The following is a 22,375-nucleotide window of genomic DNA, read 5'->3' on the forward strand; positions in this document are numbered from 1 at the left end:
TTGTTTTGTTTAATTTTTTGCACTGTTAATAGTGAAAAAAAACCTCCCATAAAACACAGGAAAAATGCTGATTCAGTTGTTTATTCTTATTTAAATAAGTGATAAAAATGTTACCCAGTATTGACTTCTTATTTGTCATAGAGCAATTTGCTAAAAGTAACACCATCCAATAAGCTATCAGTTTAACATTTTTTTTTGGAATTGCAAACAGGAATCCCACATAAGTATATAATTTAACTGTGTAGAATTTAATTGATTACAAGATTTTTTACAAGTAAGCGCAAGCTATCGATAAAAAATTCTGAATTTACAAATGTTGCCTTAGTTTCCAAAGCACAAACTAATGACCAACTTAAAATTATTTTCCACAAAAAGAAGAGAGAAAAAAAGAAAAATCCTTATATTGTAAAGATTGCACTTGATGTCATTTTATTGAAGAAGAAGTCCTGCTGACATCTAATTGAAGTGTTGATGAATTCTGTATCAAGTTATTTAATTTACACATCTTAAACGGATGTTAACAGTTAATTCAGTGCTCTTCTCAACTTAAGCCATTCTTTTCAGAGACATTCCTTTGTACAAATCTTAATAACATGTCTAAAAAAAATTCATGACTTTTGTCAAAAAAAGTTCAAAGCTCTATCTCATACATCAGGGGGAAAAAATGTAAGCATTGTCAGAATGCGATTTGTTCTGTCTCTTCAAGTGCTTCTTCTATTGGGAGAAGTAAACACGACCTCATTATTATTGGCAGTACTACCGAGACATTGCCAAATATAAACAGAATAAAAATTTCATATAATTACAATATTTTTAGGTCTTGTATAGCCCTGGGGCCCATGGCCACACACAAGAATCATTGCCCCTCCTTCCAACTGTGAGTGACCAGGGTCATTAAGAAAAGAAGGGTCTTGACAGTAAGATGGGTGTATTAAAGAATAAAATGCTATAGCCTAAAAATGTTATATTGTGCAGTTCAGCAAAAGCAGGATTTGTTTTTAGTTTGGTCCATTAGCCTTCTGCAATACACATTGCTAATCTGTTATGTTGCCCTTATGATGTCTCTTGTTTTTAAAAGAAATTTTCATTCAACTGAATCCAACCATCCCACGGTCTGTCATACTGTCACTTATATTTTCTTTATGAATGAAACTGTTTGGACAAACACAAAAGGATCAGTGAGGTTCACACTTGTTAAAGGGCAAAGTCGAAGGTCAGACCTGAAACCAAGCACAAAAACCAAGCGGCAACATTCCTCTAATTCTTCTGGTCCATAGAGCTTTAGAGATCCATGTTGTCCAGACTCAGCAAATTAGTCTTCTGGACTACCTTTAGAAAGGGTTAAAGAAAAATGACTTAAAAGGATTGGGCAATTCTTTCCCTAAATACTCGTACATGATCTTTAACATTATCCTACATGATCATAATACATGTACAAGATTATATGAATGTCTTCAATCATTGCTGCAAAATGTGCAATTTTTTCCAAGAAAAGGGAGATAAACTCAGTGATGTATGCAATATCATATTACAACATTGTTATGCATTTAAAGAGGATCTAAATGTATTATTTTCTTCCACAATGTTATAAGAATAAAATGAGACAAAGAAAACTTAAGTTTTGTAGGAGACCTAAATCACATAGAAGATTTACAGCTTTGATGACTCAGAGGGTATAATTTTTCCCTCCAAAATGAAAGTATCAAAAAAGGTCATAAATAAAAAAAACAAGACAGAGGGAAACCTTGAAATGTTATCATAATATTTACACAAAGGTGACCAAAAGGCTTCACACATGAGGTCAAAATTAGGTGAAGTATATCTATGTATTACATGGAGGGAATTTTAAATGAGTCCAATATTCTGCATACAAATTATTTATACAATTTTTATGCAATGACCAATTATTCTGCAGCACTTTGTTTTTTTAGGATGCCAGGTGAATTTTTGAATTGGTGAAAGGGGTAAATGACTGTAATTTGGATACAGAGTTTATCTGCAAATTTGTATATGAGAAAATGCAGCGAGAACTTAAGTTTGACTGAAGGTTGGTCATTCAGGACTTGAATGTTCAACTCGTCCCCTAGGTGGCCCATTTTGGAGGGGAGACCGAGATGTGCTCTCCCAGCTAAGACCAGGTCAAATAGTGCAGAAAAAAATAGAAATTCAAATGTATCTCCACACAAAAGGAAAGCAGATCTGCCTGGAATCAAACTCCCTGAGAGCTGACCGATTTTGATTTTCACATTAATGCATCTGAGTTTTAGCAATGTAGGTGTTTGGTCATTATCAAGTAACTTATAGGGAGAGAAAAGCATGAGATCAGGCAATGAAACTCAATCTTGACATTGGTTGAGGGAGATTTGACCTTGATTTTACACCTAGTCAGGACTTCATTACCAGACAAGACAGTGTTAGAATGGAATCCTCATTTGACAGTCACATCCGTTGACCTGTATTTCAATTCAGATATAAAAGATGAAAGATTTACACAAAATACCGTTTTAAATAACACCGATAACCATCTCAAGAAACATATGAGAAAATTGGAAGACCTATACATTTACTGATTACTCTGCATAAATTGTTGGTAAATAGAATTTTAAAATCATTTCATGTAAGAAGACCTTTAATGCTCAAATTCTTGCCTCAATTGAGAGAGAACCACATTTGTTATTGGTGCAACACCAAAGGTATGAGCATGTACAATAGACAAACCCACTTGAGGTTGAATGAAAACTCTATCAGCCTATTAGTGAATGGGCTTTAGAGAAGAGAGGGATTGAACCACCAGTGTCCTACAGTTTTTGTGTGAATATCACCCTCTTGAAGGACACATAAAAGTCCATAAGCTAACACTGAACTAATTCATTCATTGTTCCCAGACAATGCCAGCCAATTGACATTGCAGCTTTCTTCTCCATTTGGTAATAAAAAAAGCTAAGTAGGTGAGAGATGTTCAAGAGCTTGGTGTTGGCAGATTCCAAACAGGACCATTATCGTTATTCTTCTCCTGATGGTTCCTGCAATTGTTTTACAACAGGAAGCACACATTCCCTGTCTCAATTTGTTCCCCATTCACAAATTTTGATGAAAGAGAAATCTGGCCATTTTCTCAGGTCAGAAAACAGAGACATTCTGACATTACAAAGACGGGGAGAAAAATGGGATGCAATAAATTTGTAGTCTGGTAGCAAGCAATGTTGCTTCATGTAGGTCAATTTGATGTTGATAAGAGGTGACAAGATTTGTTTGGGGGGTCAGTACTGGTCATCAAAAGATAATGTTTGGGGGAGAATAGGTCAGACTGACAAACAAATAAAATAACAGAGAAACTGACAGACAAACAATGAAGCCATTTCTTCAGACCTCCTAGTAACCCATTTAATTATTTTTTTTAAAAATTGTCATTCAAAAGAAAGATTTCCAATGATAAAGTAGATAAGTAGCTATTTTGTGGAGTTTAAAATGCTGTGAAAGATGGAGTGAAATGTCACCATATGGGGTCTATAATCAGCAATGTTAGCTGGGTACAATGTGTAAGCTCCAATACACAGAATCAAAAGATAGCCCTATAGGGGGATCTGGACTATTGACTTGGACATATCTCCTCCCCATGTGCTCAAAACCTTCTCTGTTAGTTTTTGGTCAAAGTTGACAGTTTTGGTAACAAATGTTTGTCACTATCAGATGATTTTTCTAACTTCTCAACCTTAACCAATCAGAATATTACTTCCTCAGGACAAGATTTTTCTATGCTGTCACATCATCTGATCATGCTCATTAAGAGTAAGCCTTTGTATGAGGGATAGATGACTTCCCTAGAAAGTCTTAATTGAAAAACATATCCTACAGTCCTCATTACTCTATAGTTCTCTTACACACCAGGTTACAGTACAGATTAGTATCTAAATACTTGAAAGATAAAACCATATATACATTTTACAATTTTTGTTACCTTCCAGTACTTAAATTTGATCCATTTTGAAGGTCATAATGACATGCAAAAAATGTACAAAAAGGCAAGAATGTACATTATGCATTAGGGATTAATTATGCAGACTATTTGACATCAATGCTCCAGACTTAACTACTGAGTGCCTTGGAACGTTACTATGTTAGTCTCTAAATACTTCACTCCTTCTAATTTATCTGAAGTTTCTTTACTTAGTTTTGAGGTATGATACAAAGATTGAGATTGCTTTTTCTCTCTCCTTTTTTTTTTTTGGGGGGGGGGGGGGGGGGGAGGGGGTTAGTGTTAATATTTTCAAAAAACATTATATAGTAACAATTGTGAGAAAAAATCCAAAAAATAAATTTTATAATTTTTTTTTTACCAAATTTTGATTAAGGCAATTTGTTTGATTACTTTTTGTGATAATAAAAAGTCTCCTAGAATGCTGCCATTCATCATTCATGCAAAACTGGTCCATGCATTAAAGGTTGAAATCCTCCATAAATGACCCCTCCATCAAAACTCTTATTATGGACTTGCACATTTTTGGGGAAAAGAAAGAAAGAAGACCACATTCAGCTTCCGAAGTGGTCTGCACTAGGGATGCGCGATTTTATCGGTGTACCGGTATATCGTGATTTTTAATTGCTTGATACGAATCGTGATACGGAGACTAAAATACCGGTATTTAGGTACACAGTTATAAATTCCAGAAAATTATTCATTTATTTGTTCAATCTTTCAAATTATAATTACAGGAAGTGTAAAAAATGTTGAAAAGGGTAAAAGAAAGGCATTCTAGCATCCAAAATTGCTTGATATTATGTCAATAAAAAAATGAAAAAAGTGAACTTTTGTTTTTCCAGCATATTTTTCGGAAAAATTATGAATATTCATTTAAAATCATTGTAAAAATTGCTTGTAAAATATCATGATATCATCGTGATATCTTGGGGAAAAATCGTGATATATCGCGATACGAAATTTTTGGTGATAACCATCCCTAGTCTGCACATATAAATATATATTCTATGAAGCCTCGATTATCAATTATATGAAAAAAAACTATATTCCCCAGCCAAATTCAAGGGGGGGGGGGGATAAAAATTGGATTTAAGATAGATCAGATAAATGCATAATTTACAAAAATGGAAAGTATTGCATTTTTGATGCATTTTCTATGTGGTGAATGGAAAGTTTACAGTTGTTTCCCAATAGACTGTAATGCAAAAGATGTACATCTATAAAATCGTATATATACCAGCTAAAAGTAGTAATCAAAGATATATATATATATATATATATATATATATATATATATATATATATATATATATATATATATATATATATATATATATATAACTTCAGGTTTTTCCCCCTACAAAACCCTGTGCAAAAGGCATGTAAATAAACAGAACACAAATGGATTAAATTATGGATAGGTCAGGATTAAAAAAAAAAATAAAATCTACATCCCTTTCTACCTCAAAAGTACAAATTTTCATTCCAGATCATGTTAAGATGTTCTTCATCAGATCTTAATACTGATTAAACTAAGTGTTCCTGGAATTTATTGCTTAGGGTGCTCTACCATAGAAAAAAATTCTTTAGTCTGATTATTAAAATATGATATCAAAACTTTCATGTAGGTAAACTGAGTGACCCTCTGGACCATGTAGCTGATTTCTCTGGTATGTGACATGGAGAAGAACGTTCAATTATAGGGACAAAGGCTATCAAACAACTATCTTAGAGAGCCCAGTGTACTGTCTTTCCACAAGCTGTTACGATGTGAGGTTGACTGAAGGCACAATAAGACTATCTCAGCTGGGTTCCCCTCTTAGTGATTACTTAAACCAACTTACCCAAGTGGATTCCTCATTAAAATCAGCAGAATTGTGGGGTATAAATCTTACCTGGTCATACAAGATGAAATAACCCAATTCTCTGTTTCATTAAATTGAATGTCTTCCCTAATGATTTGTTTTCCAATACAATCTGTCGGTGTTGCATCATGACTAGTAATGGTCATTACACTTTGCTATGACCAACCTGTTACCTTTATTGGCCAGTTTAACATGTACAAAACTATGTTATGACCAATGATTACAGAGCATACTAAAACTGTGTAATATCTACAGATGTTAACCTGTAAAACAAGAAATAAAATGGCTTGCAAAGTTGTTTAAATCTGTTAAATTATGTCATTTTATTATGTGTGCAATAAATGATGATGTCATGGGTGTCATTATAAATGTTCCCTTCTGTGTATACCAACAAAATCTTTAAGTTTGTTTGTCATAAAAGACAGAAGTAATTTTGGTTACTTGTCATATATTCACACTGCAAAATAACAACAAATCTGTACATTAAATCTTGAATGCTGTAATTTATTTTTTAAAAAAAGTTATATGTGTGTTTTTCTTTGTAAAATGCAATCATGTCAGAATTTCAATGGACCAAATTGCAATTTATTTAGTCAAGAAATTGACTTGTGTTCTTTCTAGAAAAAAAGTTCAAAAGAAATCCTTTCTAGAAATATTTTAGAAGTCCAATGGCAGCCACTTTTGGTTGTCCCTGAAGAAATTCTTTATATTTAGAACTAATTGAAGAACATAACATAAAAATGTTTGGTTCATATGAGCTACACAAGAGAAGAGTACTTGGACAGAACTTCAGATAAACATTTGGTGCAATGCAAACAGCATCAATAAATCTTTATGCAGTATGCAAACAAAATGCACCCATTGCTAAAATTGTAAGTGGTTTATTGATAAAAAAATAAAACAAATTGCAATAAACCTAAGATATTCCCAGAGTTAAGTCAAAATCTGTCAATATTTACAACTAATAAATCAATTAATTGATAGCTAAAATTTTTAAGTGGGACAACTACTGGTATCTGTACAATTTAATGAATGGTTTTAATTCACACAAAGATGGTGAAGCATTATATTGGCTTCCTGGATTTCCTATCATTTTCACAAATATTAGCCAAAGATAACTGGTCTTTCATTGGTCACACATATTATGCAGTGTTTTTGTTTGCAAGAGTATTATTTGTGAGGTATGGCATTCTTGCCTTCCCATTAAATCACATTCAACAGGCTAAATATACTATTGGTGATTCACTTCTCCTTATAGCCTCATGACCTTAGGTATCTATGTCACTCTCAAATATTCCTCCACCACAAATGGTCATCTTTTAAAATACAAATATTTGAACAGGATAGACCTAGAATCTGCTGATGATTATTGTTAAATTTGGATGGTTCCCGCTCAACTGGTCTCCAGGATGTCACCTGTCCAATGGTATTAGCACCGTCTACATTGTACTTATACATGACCTCCCAATAGCATGGCAGACCTTGAGGACAGGTTTTGTGTCTTACATACCTTGCCCCAGGGAAAATACCTCCTAATACGAAGTCAATAACCTCTGATACATCTAACTGACCCTTTATATTTAGCTATTCATTTTTCTTTCCATGATATGCTAAACCAGAGCTCTCTCCAATATCATAATTATACGTATAATTCAAGAAATTTATCATAATGTATTCTGGTACATACCTAACTTGGAGAAAACGTGGGGGTTCAGGTAAAAAAAAAGTCTGGTAAGTTGGACAATAATACCATTTGAATGGCATGCTGCTCAGTTTCTGGGAGGATTGGGAATTGATTTGGAAATTAAATCACTTACCAAAGTTAGTTTTGCTAATAATGAAAGTAATAAGGTTATATCTACACTTTGATTTATGAATTCAAAAATTCTCCCTAAAATTGTCCTTCGAAACCATTGATATCCAAGTACAGCAGCAAGTTATCTGATAAGAAAGTAAGAAAAATGTTAGGAAAACAACACCTTTAATTAAGTTGCGAAAGATACAATTAATCACTGATAATCTCGATTGACTACATCATTAATTACATATACAATAGGGAATTCTACATATTGCAGATTACAGAAATTTTAGCAAGTGAGGGGAATCATTCATGTTTTGCTTGATGGACAAGAATTCACTACTGGACAGTCATCAAAGGAAGGGTGACCCTAAAATCAGTGGAGACCTCCATAGGGACTTCTTAATCTGTGGTTAATAGCTTGTGTAACTGATACAGATTTGAAGACCCACAGAAAGATAAATGCCTTGTCCCTAATGGGACAATCCTGTGAGGAGAATAGGTATTTCTTTGGGACAAATGGACTTTAAGTCACTTTGAAGCTTCCAGATGGGAATTTTTCCTCATCAGTTGTCTTTTTACTGAATCTTTCTATCAATCTTGGTGATAAAAATCAATCATTTTTGGTCTATTGCTGATTTGACTTACATCATTACAACTTTCTGGAACATTTGGGGAGCAGTAGAGATACACAAAAAACAATGGCATGTTTTCAGAAAATTCTTGACAGAATTATTAAAACTTTCTTGAGACAGGGGAAAACTCATGTGGTATTTTCCTATTACATCAGCAAGTATATAACTCCTTGTAATTATCTATCTGATCTCAACAATCTTAAGCTTTAAGATCCTGCAGAAACCCAGAAGTTAACACACTGATATATATCAAAGGTCACAACTCTAATATAATACAACATGCAATATGTATGTGTCCTCTCAATGCCCTGGTCAAAAGACTGGTGCGGAGAAAAAAATCTCTACAAATGGCCCCCAGGAGTCGCATAATAGGGTCATGCCATCCTGATCCAGACAAGATTAGGCAGACCCTGACGGAACAGCTAGAAAATGTGACCCTAATCAGCTGAAAAAAGCCCTCCCCAAATCAGCTGAGATGTCCCTCATCACTTAGAGCCTAGGTCCCCTCAAATTAAAAACAATGTACTAAGCTTGTTACATGTGGAATCAATTTCTGCCATGACCACAATTGTGGAAGATAACAGTGAAACTGACCATTCCCTAAATCATCACTTCATTAGAAGCACCTGCTTTGCAATCAATCTACAAATTTTACAGTGTCAATTCACTTAATATTTCACACTAATTGCTGAAAATGAGTATTTTCAAATTACTTTGATAAGATAAAATTAGACACACATCAAATCACTCAGCAATCAAACCCCTCTTTCTCATTAAATATTGATATTTAAAGTTGTGTGTATTAGATTCATTGTCAGGCCATCTTGCAAGATATATTTAGGATGCATACTGGTTCATTCCCATTGTTTGAACTTAAAATTTCAAATGACAGTAAGTGAAATTTGTCCCTCTATGTTAAAATTTTCATAACATTGGTTTTATACAAAATGCCTCTGGAAATTCAAATTTAGGATGATCATTATAATATATCAAATCATCCATGTAGATAACCATAAAAAAATAAAACTAACTGATGCTCTTCTGGTGAAATTCAAAGCATCTACTGCAAATCAAACAACACACAAAAGTTTCTGTCTGCATCTGTAAAACTTTATTAGTCTTCTTTGTCACCTCTGGTAAAATTCTTGCCCATCAAGGCCACACCTTTATCCTGTATCATGGTTGTTTCGGAGATGGCACTGCATTAGTTATCAGAGGCATCGCATGCCTACTTGTTACTCTACATCAAACTGCTATTAATTGAGCTGTAGCAGAACAAGAAAACTTTCATAATCAGTTATCTTCCTCTTCTGACATCCATAACCTAAAACTACTGACCTGGTCAATCAGACCACAAAGGACAGGAGAAAAAGCAGAATAACCTCAAAGACTTGGTCAATTTGTGTATTGGTTCTGAGTGTCTCCTTGAGAGGGAGTAAGTAATATAGACTACTTGGATATGCCATTAGAAGAGGCTGTTTCTCCTTTGGTAGTAATTAGGTGAAGTTTCTAGTTTCATTACTGCTCTATCTCTTCTGTCAACTAAAGGGCTGAGGGTCAGCAAGTTACATCAGCAAGAAAACAAACACTGGACTCTCTCATACACACCAAGTTGATTGAGTCAATAGTTTGATCATTTGTGTCAAATTAAGAAGGAATAATTAAAGGAGATCCACTGTCCCCTTATTTGTTTTTACTGTCAACAGACTCATCAATTTCTAGCTAATTCCTTAATATACTGACTTAATTGGAAATGTCAAGAGGGGCTGTTGTTTCTTTTCAAACAAGAAAACAATTGCAAGAGTCATCTTTTGCTTTCAATCCAAATAATTTTCCTAGGAAATCTGCAATCAATGTGTACACCTTCAACAATACCAGTCCTGATAAAAATGCAAATCAGCAGATTCAAGAGTAGAAATAATTTGCTTTTAAACCTAATTGCAACCACTACTTGACACTCCCTCAACAGTTTCTTGCTCTTGATCTCTTTCCTTTGTAAATACTGCAAGCTGTCACATACCTAGGTTGATATACTTCCATTTCATTCATACACCTAAGACAAAGCTAACCCACTCCTTAAGAGGTCAATGGTTTACCTGTCTACTTTATAAAGATAAGCTATCTATATCCTCAATTCTTGCTTCCTGTTTAACCTGTGGTATGAGCCACCCATTAAGGTAAAGGTGTAATAACAATCACTTGATGCTGTGTACCATCTCAATACCAAGGACCCCACAATGAAAATTAAGTTATCTACTCCTTTTTATCATGGATATATTTCTTCTTTGAAATCAGCAAGGTTTGCAAGGATATATCTCTTCTTAACATGCAAAGCTGACATCATATATCTTTATTTGAGGACAAAAGTTGCTATTGTTTACAAAAAGAAAAATTTGGGGAAATGGATGGCATTTCATTCTTTACAGTACTAAATCTGTCTTCGAACTATAGAGATAAGACAATATCTAATGAGAGATACCGTTGACCCTTGAAAAAACAAATTACTGCCCTTTATTCAGTTTTAAACAGCTCCCATCTATGACACTTGGAAAAGATCAGTATCTTTAGGATATTTTTCCCTATTTCAACACATACACATTTTTAAAAACCTATTTTTCCCCTCAAAATTACCTCATGAAAAAAAAATCTTTAAACAACATTAAGAAATTGGTGCATGGGTTTCAAAAGAATTTGTTTGACCCTGAAGATTTTTAACTCTTAATGACAGGATGCCATGGTCTCCTGTGATAGGCCAGTCTTATTGTAAAGCCACTTTTTTCATCTCATTCATTGTTATACCCTGAAATCCTCTCACAAAGACCTCACCTACCCAATGCAAACATGACAGTGCACCCAGATACACCAATTATTTATGAAATTCCATCCCAATGAATGGCAAATCATGCTATATCAACTTTATGACAGGTCTTGTTATTAAACAATCAGTCCTTGTAGCTGTTGTGGTATTATGTGTATTGCAGGAGAGATCACGGATTCTGAATACACAAGGATAATCCGAGAGATTATAATCGGTAAAACCCTATGGTGGCAGCAAGGCAGAAACTCTTACCCTGCTTTTGTCTATGTTGAATTACTAACTGATAGCTTAGAGAAGTGTATATTGTGTCCTAGATTGCGTGAAGATGTACAAAAGATTGTCTGTTTCTTCTCAAATCTCTACGACTTGCATGTTACTTAAAACTGCACTTAAACAGTTGATAATATTCTCCTATCTCTTTATCTTGTATCAAAGTAAGACTAATACAAGAGAGTTGTTCTCTTTTATATCATTACCAGAGTTGATACCATCTAACGGATCAGTTGATGACCACTGCACTCTATCAGACCATTTCAAATACTAGTTTATGTGAAATTCTATAAAATCAATTTGTTTATCTCTTTGAACTTAAGGATGATCACATTTAAGTCTGTGAGAGTCATCTTGAGCTGTTTACAGTTTTCCCAATAAAGATTAGAAATCATATGATGTTCAGGAAATTAACTAAAAAAAATAGTTGTCCTTGTGTTCTCCATTCATGTGACATCATTTGTCCATACTTAAATTTCAAGTCTATAAAATTCCATATTCATATCATTTTATGCACAAGAAAAAATGTAAAAAAGAAATGATCTAGACAACCCCTCTCCTTCTTTCTCTCTCCCTCTCTTTCTCTCTAATTTGTGTTCTAAAGGATTGCATGGAAAATATTGATGAAGCAGAACCACCTGTTATATGTGGTACCAGTGTGCATTCACTATACAATTATCCACTTCTTAAGCAAAGCAACCATGATGACCTGTTACCTTATTATCCACCTACATTCCTACATACTGCAACATCTCCTTTTGTGTCCCACCAGTCACATTGAACCCATCAATAGAAAATCAGTGTTATGAAGAAGAGGTAATCATTTAGGATTACTCATTCCCCATGACTGTGTGTTATGTGCTATTTATTGGATGTTACCTCGTATTAGATCAAAGACATTATGTAGGTAATATATGTCCTCATTTGCACATCTATTGTCACCTTTCAAGGTAACCTGATCCCCTCCCCTTTATGAGATCCTACTGTGTAAGGTGTTTTTTGGACTCTGCAGTCACAGCTGGTTTTTGTGCCGAGGCACTCTGACATAGACTGCAGCGATCAGGAGGGCTCCTGGGATCAGCTAACTCTGGGGCCAAGCTATTGATACAGTTCCACATCACAGAGAATTGCTGAGAAAACTCAATTTGTCATGTGTGAGAATTATAAAGTAATCAAGGGAATTGTAATTTAGATTCACATCAGCCTGATCTACCTGCAGTTCATGTTTTATCAACAGTACATCTACTGGTCCCATGAGCAGAAAACCATTCACACACAAATAAAATCAGAACAAAAGTCAGACAACATTGGTGTGCTCAAACTTCGTTTTTTCCAAGATTTAAGTCGATCATTTTCCTATCTCATCATCTGTTACAGTTCACTTCTGTACAAACTTCATGACCACAATGTGGTTGAACACTCATATTACAACCAAAGCTTTTTTCAGAAAGTCAGAACCATTGTAATCATCTCATAAATTTCATTTCTTTTTTTCAAAATCCCATAAACTACCTTTATATCAGAGATTTCATAAGCAGATTCTATAATGTTCACCTCCAAAGAGTGCTTTTTAGGGGCATCAAGAATTTCATAAATAACTCTCATTAAAAAAGATTACAATGTGTGAACTTAATCAGAAGAGCTGTAGTTGTTAAACTTTTTTTTGGTCACCTCTTTGGACGGCTCCTGCTGACCAAGGCATGAAAACTTCTCCCAAAATTCAATACACAGTCAATCATACCCCCAATAATTGACAACCAGTTAATCAATTTCATACCCTCTTGTTACAGAAATGCCTTTGATATCCATCCCCTGGTTTATTTGGGGAAAGTGCATGAGTGGTTTTGCTGGTCAGGCAATCAAATTGATAAACCAGACTGGTCCTTTGTTTCTACATTCCACACATAAATATTTACTGGTCCAGATTTTATTACTCATTTAATGCCAGCTTCACCCTGGTGATTTTAAGGGAAATCAAAGTCACCTCCAATCTCAGACCAAACTTTGCTGACAATTTCCACCATGGTCTATCAAATCATTATTTGATATAGTTTCATTTCCCTGGACTTCACATGGAATATTTACCGTTATATTGCTGTGTCTTATCATTTTCCCTGTATGAGGGATTTTAATGTGTTTATTTTACATCAAATATCATACAGATAAAATTTCTCAACCAATATATATCCATAATGCTTCATCTCATGGACTGATGCTTCTAATTATCCCACAGTCCACCGTCAACAACTTTGATCTCTTAACCAAAACCACATTACTTATATCTATACAATAACCTTGTACATTACACTCTGTTTTCAGTTAAAATTTACAAAAAAACTTGTACAAAGGAAGTCAATTATTCTCCTTTGATCACTCAACATCTACATGTACTTTATCTGGCTAGTGATATGCTGGTGCTGTGGGATTTTAAAAGATACTGTGTTTGACTTAGCTGGATAATCAAAACCTCTAACCATGAACAAGTTAATCATTTTGATTTGCAGTATGTACAATAGAACTTGAAAACATTAAGCAAACTGGTTGAAATGCAACATGATCAAATTGTAAAGCATTGACTTAACTACCTAAAAAATATAATCCTTAGTGCAAAAAAGTCAATTAATTAAACAAAGACTATCTGTACTGTCTGTAGCTTATAGACCCTCTGACTTGAAAGTACCATTATACCCAGAATTCATTACATAAAGAAACTGCTTAGTAACTACTAAGTACTTAAAAAATTATATATGAAAATCAGGGATGACTTTGTACAACACCCACACACAAGATTTGGTTGCACACGATTACAAAATGTTTATGAAGTAGTTAAACCCTGTGCATTACCACACTCATGATAATCAGCATCAGGGACCACCTCTACAAAGTATATCTTATCTACATCATTAAAAAGGTGTATTGAACTTTTATGCTACAGTGCAGCCAAAAACTGCCATATTTGTCTAAATCAGATATATATTTTTTTCAATTAAACTAAAAGTTTAAACAGTTGTGTAATCAGACTTGGGTTTGCTGAGTTGTGACCACCTACTGAAAGAAACCCTACTTTATAGATTTATATACTGACAATAAAACTCATGTACTTACATTAATTGATCAAAAAGATCTAAGTCATACAGCAATATTGTTATCTGTCTAAATCATGTTTTTATTGGTTGCAATAGTGCAGTTTTGGTCCATTTAGCTCTGTTTTTTTTTTTGATTTTTATAAAAAATTGGTATCTGCTGCTAAATTGGGAGAAGATAGGAGACAAGATACTTGCTTATTTGATACATAAACTTGTTTGGCTCAGCAGTTCAACTTTGTGTATGGTTAACTTTTACCTACATTATGTTTTATCAGTTGGTTTGGTTCTAAATACTAGCCTATGAAAATTCCCGTATCCCTTTCGTAGTATTTTCTACAGAGTTGTTTTGAAAGTATTTTATTGACAATATATCAAATTGGGATTATATTAAGCCACAATATCTAAAAAATCTTTAAGAAGTAGCTTCCTCAAAACTTTTAACTCTATAGAGAATTTTCCCCCCTTTACTATATACGCTTGAGTAAAAAGCTTAGCAATGATTACCGAAGTACAACTTAAAAATTGACTTTTTCTATCACCAACAATACCAGGTCTTTGTGTAATTTACCATGAAGCATTAATAACTTATAAAAATTTTATAATGAATGTCTTTTCCTGGAAACTTTCCTGTACTATCTCTGACTCCCCTTCATTATTTATTTAAAAACCATTATGCCACAATTCTTTAATGTGTCAAGATAAATATTACCATCAGTTTAATGTGAACATGAACTTCTGAGTACAGTAAACTCCAGTAAAAATAAATTTAAAAGCAAAAGAATTTTGGGCTGGCAGTTTTCAAACACAACATATGTTCACAGAAGGGTCTGGAATTCCTGACCTTCTGAAAACCCATGTTTTACAAGGCCATAACAATAAAGCAATGATGAGTCTCAATGATAACTCTACCATAACCTATAGAAACTGTCCACAATACACAGGAAGTAGGCCACAGGGCTACTGCAGAAAGTGACATCAATCCAGGGTCTTGGTACCTGTCTTCCTGCCCCCCTGACCAGTTACAATGAAAACTCAACCTGCTGAGAAAAATTCTCCACATTCCATCTCTTTTTTTTTCAATTTCTTGTGTTTGACTGACTTGACCATCCATTAAGTTTGGAGTTTCCACCCAATACCTCCCAAATGTGGAGGGAAATTAATCCTAAGGATTGAGTTAATGATGCGAGCTGCAACAATGAGGGGTTCTCATTCCCAACGAATTAACGATTCATGTCAATTTATCCCAATTAGATATCAAAATATTTTTATTAAAATTGATACACTTCATGCTACATAAATTTTGTTTCCTCCCCTCTGATTGAAGTTTGCAATATTTGATTCTGACATTCTCAATATCGTGTAAAGAATTTTGCTGTTAAATGCTTACTTTAAATCACTGTAGATCAGATATGTAACTTTATACATCCTAAAACTCCCATCTATGACAATTACATCATTTTCCCCCTATAACATTATGCTAATGCATCAATATTTTCTGTATATACCTCAAAGATTAAAGAATTTACATGAATGGCAAAGATATATATTAACTATTTCTAGATCACAACAGGGGTAAAAAATTGAAAATATCTATTTTATATGACCCAGATTTCCAAATATACCCAAATCATCATATTGTCTAGTCATTGCACATAAAGTTACCCAAGAAATTAGCAAACTTTCACTTTAGCTGTTAGGTGATTAATGATTCATCAGCAAGGTCAACACAGGAACACAAAGTAGCCCATAGAAGTGGACCCCACAAGCACCTTGCGTTTATAATTGATACAGAAATATGACATATCTGTCCTGGCTGAAAAAACAAACCTGACATAAAAATAAAAACTGCATATTTGCGTTCTGGTCAGTAACAATGCAAGACACTCCTCTCTGTATTAGCTTTGTACATGGTGGTCCCAACTGACCACTGTTTAATTTCTGACACCTTGACCTACATTTTTAGACCCTTAACATATGGCCCCTAATGCCACTGCAGGACTCTGTGACTGTACAGTCTAAGCTTTTGTCAACAGTCACTTGAAATTTGCTGACACGGTACTTCTCATCCTTCGAGCCTAATCTTTAAATATTTACACTGTGATTTTCATGCCTGCCGAAAACCAGTTTATTTTTTAAATCTTGTTTTTGTGGATGAAAAGGAGAAAATGTGAAGTATGAGAAATTGGTGCTGATAAGATTTTTGTAGCCCTTGGTCAGGTAGTTTAGAGAGGTAGGATTAATCTTTATGGCCTGTCGCACCACTGCAGCTAAACTCTTACAGTACCTGCAAAACCTGTGATCAAATCCTCACATGTACAAATGAACCTTAAAAGGAATTAAAATGGAAGGAAATTGATATTTTAAATGGGACATCATAAAAGCAGCCTGTGTTGTGTGGTATGCCATTCATAAGCCTGGGCGGCTAAAACATTCCTCCCCACACAGACTGCATTCCCCTCATTCATAACCCTGGGCTCTGTTGATATGGAGAGAATTTTTTTTTTCTCTCCCTCATAAAAAAGCTTGGTGATATCCAGGTACAGTACATCAACAACACAAAGAAGAAACATTTAAAGACCACACAAAATTCTGCACAACTGCATATTTACCTGTAAGAAAGATGCATGTACAAATTACAAATGCAAAAGAATTTAAACGAGTCAAATTTGGCAAAACAAGTTTCCTATTTCAAATCTTAAGACCCAAGGACAGTCATTTTTTCTCTCTTTCTTTTTCTTTGAAAGAAATGAAAAGATTACTCAGTGGACAACACACAATTAAACCAAATTTAAGTCCATGCAAGACATTATTACACAGGTAAACCATTTAGAAGCTCTACATTCACAGTCTTTGTTGCTGCACAGATCCAATGCCAAATTCACTTCCTGTAAAGATTCTATTTACAGGAAATGGTGTATGCTGCAAACCAGGAAGACAGATACACAATATTTTGATCTGGACCCTTCAGAATAAAAGGTGTTCGGGTATCATACAAAGAGCACCACCTGCATCACATGCTTTTGTCTCCGGCATTTTATCTTGCATTTGATATTGCAGTATTCACCCTAATAAGCACCCCTGTAGAAACAGAGAAAGCATCCTTTAAAACAATATTTCTCACTTTTATTTAAAATTGCTTTAGTTAACAAAAATGATTCTTTAAGATTATTGAAAAAATAAATAATGTTTAAATCAAGAAAACAACCCAAATTACAATATTTACAGACATGTGTTCAACAGTGTTGGGTGTTCATAGGTTAAAAGGCATTAGTTTTCTTGTTTTAATCATCAGATGAATGTTTGGAATCAAAAATGTCTTTCATTCAAAACTTTAACTCCTAAAAACTTTACACAGATCCCATGTAACTCTCCCCCCTTTCCCAAATTTTACAACCTAGGATGCTTAGTGGGGCCAATATGGTATTTAAGAACATGCATTTTTTATGACATGACACCACTTGCAGCATCTGCAATTTGTACCAGCAGCAGGGTCATGTTTTGACAGTTCCAACTACCCAGGACAAAAAAGTGTATAAATGAAAGACTATCAGCAGCATGGTCCTTCTATACCTATGACATATTACATCTGTTGTGAAGCAGATATATAACAGGATTTCCTTTGAAGTGTGGTGATCTTTATTTTCCTTTTACAATTGAGTCCACTCAGCATGATTTCAGCTTAAGATAATCATCTCTTAACAGCTCTCCCATTCACATTTCATAACAAATGCCCAACCTTAGTCACATGACATAGTCAGTGAACAAAAAGGAAACAGAATGCCTAATTTCACTTTCATCTCTGTCTAAATGATGCATTTACTGCATACATTATTCAATTGAGAGAGATATGAATTATACGTCATCTGTGTATGCACTGAAGGCATAAATTAGCATTCATTAAAGAAAGGCATTACATTAGGGGAGCTGATGTATAAGTCTGGGGGAAGAAAGACAACTCAGAAATTCTATGAATATTAACAGATATGATTCAGAAGTCAAATTAAAAAAGCAAATTAAAAGATGACCCCAGGTGGGGGTCTGGGGACCGCCTAGGACCCCAAAAGCTCTGGAGTAAATGGTGCAAAATTCTGCATTCTTTGCATTTCCTGGCACTTAAATTCACTCTAAAATTATCCCTTTTTAAAGGAAAAAAATATGAATATTACTCGTTACCTTCTCTTTATCGACATCTTTCACACTTTTGTTTAATAATTCAGATCACAAGATTTTCTCATCCATTACCATAATCAATGTTTCCAATAAAATTTCCAACAAGTGGCTGAATAAATACTCCAAACGACATCCAGTATCTTTAACATTATTCCTGACGCAGAATTTTTGCATCCGTTATTACAATCCATGTTTCTAGTTAAACTTCTAGCAATTGGCTAAATAAATAGTTCTAAATTCTAAATGGCCCAATGAAACTGCATGTTACATTGAATCAACACAGTAGGTATAAAACAGATTTTTGGACAAAAATGGTATAATCGGATAATATTGATTTTTAAATAGATTTAAAAAAAAAAGAATCGGAATACAAATTTGAAATGGATTGAACAAATTTTAAAAGCAGAATTCTGCTTTAAAGCATAAAAAAATCATGTCTGTATTAAAATTACTATGAGATTTTCAATGTTGATTTTCATTTGCCCTACTTTAATCTTTTTATTTTAAATAAGTATTTACAGTTCATCACTTACTTATGTCTATAAAAGCAAATTTAGATCTATATACATCCAAATGTGGGGATCCAAATGCAGTTTCAGAAGTCAAAATGGCATTTTTCAAGTTTTCGCTAGAACACTTCTAAGTATACCTAAAAATAAATACGATCTTTTTCTTCTGAAAGAGATTAATTATGCTCTTGTTCAAATTCACAATTAAGTTCATTTTATTGTTTGTGACAGTGCCATATCACATTTGATTGACATACTTCTTTTTTTCATGATGTACTTTCACTCTTTCTTATAGGACTGTTATTTAATTTTTGCTAACACCTGAATTCATTTTGAAAAAATCTAGAAAAAATGGCTGTGATTGACAACAAATGTCATGTTTGAAACAATTAAGTTTTATCTTTATTATTTCAAAATTTTATTGCTAAACCTGTAGCTCTTTCAGATTAAAGTATGGTTTTGTCCAGCATACACCAAATGAATATATAACGTGTCTCACTGGTCAAAGGGAAGCAACTCTATTTCATTTTAGCCAAAGTGGTCAGTGATGGATATTAGGTGACCACCTACCTCCCAGAGTGACCTGCTCTACTGTTATGTTCACTGGTCCTGAGTTGTCCTGTTTAGAGATGAACTCGTTGTCCACTCCCATAGAGTTGGAGGGAATCTGAATAGTGGCTTGGCTTGTCCCCCCTGTTGATGTGGCTATTGCTAAAGCCTGCTCTATCATAAATATCTCACACCCATTCTTTAAGTGTTCCTGAAAGAAAAGAAAGGATTTAATTGTATAACATTAACAATAACATATGGAAAAAAAACAACACAACAAAAATTGCCAAAAATTTGGATAGGAAATGTCATCAAAATGCAAAGTTTATTGAACAAAGTTTTCCTGCAAAGAGAAGTCTACACTTTCTCTCCACTTGGATCCAACAAATAAAGAAGAGAATCCCCATCATAAGAATGCATAATTTATGAAGACTGAATTTCTCATTTTTGAATTGAAATTACCGAACATAAATCTCTTTTAACTTGTCATTTTCTAATACTATATTCAATTCTCAGCACTCCAAAATAAGGTATTAAAATACAGATGTAAAACACTGCTGTTCGCTTATTGATGAAATAATGAATGAGATCAGTCACTTTTCCAGGTTCTGAGTTTAAGGCTATTCTTACCTTAAGAAGAGGATCAGTTTTGAAGATGGACCCACACTTTTCACAGACATGAGATTTGACATCGGAATGTTTTCTCTCTATATGTTTCCTGATGTCTGTAAACGTATAGCCGTAGAACTCACAGACTCCGCACTTATAGTCCTTCTGACCATTATGTCTGCAATAATAAGGGGGAATTCCCTCTAGAAGTTGGAGTATTATAAGTGCTCAAATTACAACATATTGCTAGCCACTTTGTTTGGGAAAGAAAAGAAAGTCATTTTGTTCTTGACTTTGCTAAATGACAAACAGAATTTCTTAAATGAATGTATATGCATTTGAAACTCACCAGACACCATGTTATACAAATTAATTCCCTTTCTTTTAAATATTCTGCTACAGTGAATTTTACAAATCTGAATATTGAGGATGAACACGAACAGAAATAATGTGGGTGAACATGAACAAAAATTTTGTGGGTGAACATAAACAGAAATATTATGGGTGAACATGAAGAGAAATATTGTGGATGAACATGAACAGAAATATTACGGGTGATCATGAACAGAAATATTGTGGGTGAACATGAACAGAAATATTATGGGTGAACATGAATATTGTGGATGAACATGAAAAGAAATATTATGGGTGAACATGAACAGAAATATTGTGAATGAACATGAACAGAAATATTGTGGGTGAATATGAACAGAAATATTGTGGACAGACAGTGAGACAATGATAACTTCAGAGGGAACCTGATCATGATACTTATTAAAGAGAATGCAGTCCTACCTTTTGAGGTGGAGTTCTTTGTTTTTGATGTGTCTGAAGGCTTTACCACACACATCACATACATGCTTTGGTTCTTCATGAATTAAGATGTGCTTTGATATATCTGATTTTTCACAACCTCTGTTATTTGAAAAAAAAAAAAATAATAATAATAAAAATGGAAAGTGACCAAGTTATTTTTGCATGATAACTGTCATATATATTAAAGAAAACACTAAGATAATACAAAGATTTTTTTTTTTTTTGAAGACAAGTTTAGAAACATGTAGCATGTCACAAAAAGTGACAGTTGAAACATAATTTACATTATCAGCACAATTCGAGATATATACTGTGCCTTTCACACACTAGCCTTTTTAACCTCATCAAATTTCTGAGACATCTGTTCTATATCACAGGAAACAAAGTAAAGCAAAACGTAACAGGGTTGACCTGAACACTGAGATAGGTGATGTACTCCTGTTTTTGTCTGCGGTTTAAGACAATTCACCTGGTTGTACATGACAAATCTTACAGCATAGGCAGAATTTTTGTTCTACATGCACCGATTAAACAGGTCATCTGTCTGTGGTATTCAGGTCATTGAAACAAAACAGAAATAATCAGCAAAAAAACTAAGTGAAAGTTCAGGCAATGTACTGCATTTTGTGGTGGCTAATGTCTTTGAGTGTATATATATAGCACCTACATGTACCCTGTCCTCCAAATGCCCATAACAAGGCAGTCCAACAGGACAACGAAGCAGAATGAACATATCAGAAAGAAATTTGGGTTTTAATATACTCAAAATATGATTTTTATTTAAACTATAGAATCCCCCCCCCCCCCCCCAGATATGTAAACAAGCAAACAAAACCATTAAAATAAAATAATAATAATGTCATTAAAAATTTACATCTGATCATTATTAATAAATAAAGTATAAAAATATTGCAATTAAAATTCATTTCTAGCATATTGCACTGGGACTGACATAAGCATAAGGCTAGCATAAAGTACCGAAATCACGGGACACAAGATTCCTGGAATCTTTCTTCTGTAATGGATATGTGCATATAGAACATTTTAAAACACAATTTGACAATCAGAACAAAGCTAAGGAATTAGCAAGGATCGCCAGACAACTGATCTTTAAGCCTGTGTCTCACTCAGAAAATCCTGTAATTGGTCATAAATTGACTTCTCTTTTACACAGGTAGATCCCAGACTTAGGGGTCATCTCAGTTTATGTGGAAAGCTTTTAGTTTCTCTGTGACTAGATTCACTTTTTACATATCCCCTATCATTATGTT

The 22,375-nt window shown here is 33.9% G+C and overlaps 1 protein-coding gene across 2 annotated transcripts in view; it reads right to left on the minus strand.

Moving 5' to 3' along the window:
• The window catches only part of LOC133201845 (uncharacterized), a 69,022-nt gene that overhangs the window by 19,239 nt on the left and 27,408 nt on the right, over positions 1-22,375 (minus strand). For both annotated transcript variants that reach the window (XM_061337647.1, XM_061337646.1), the window contains exons 15-17: positions 21,084-21,203; positions 20,310-20,466; positions 19,701-19,890 (exon numbers count right to left, since the gene is read on the minus strand). In XM_061337647.1, coding sequence (XP_061193631.1) covers positions 19,701-19,890; positions 20,310-20,466; positions 21,084-21,203 — 467 coding nt within the window. The remainder of the gene's footprint in view (positions 1-19,700; positions 19,891-20,309; positions 20,467-21,083; positions 21,204-22,375) is intronic.

Source organism: Saccostrea echinata, unplaced genomic scaffold (genome assembly GCF_033153115.1).
Source record: "Saccostrea echinata isolate AGI-Se365-2 ecotype Australia unplaced genomic scaffold, CSIRO_AGI_Sech_v1 ptg000045l, whole genome shotgun sequence".
NCBI classification, from domain to species: Eukaryota; Metazoa; Mollusca; class Bivalvia; order Ostreida; family Ostreidae; genus Saccostrea; species Saccostrea echinata.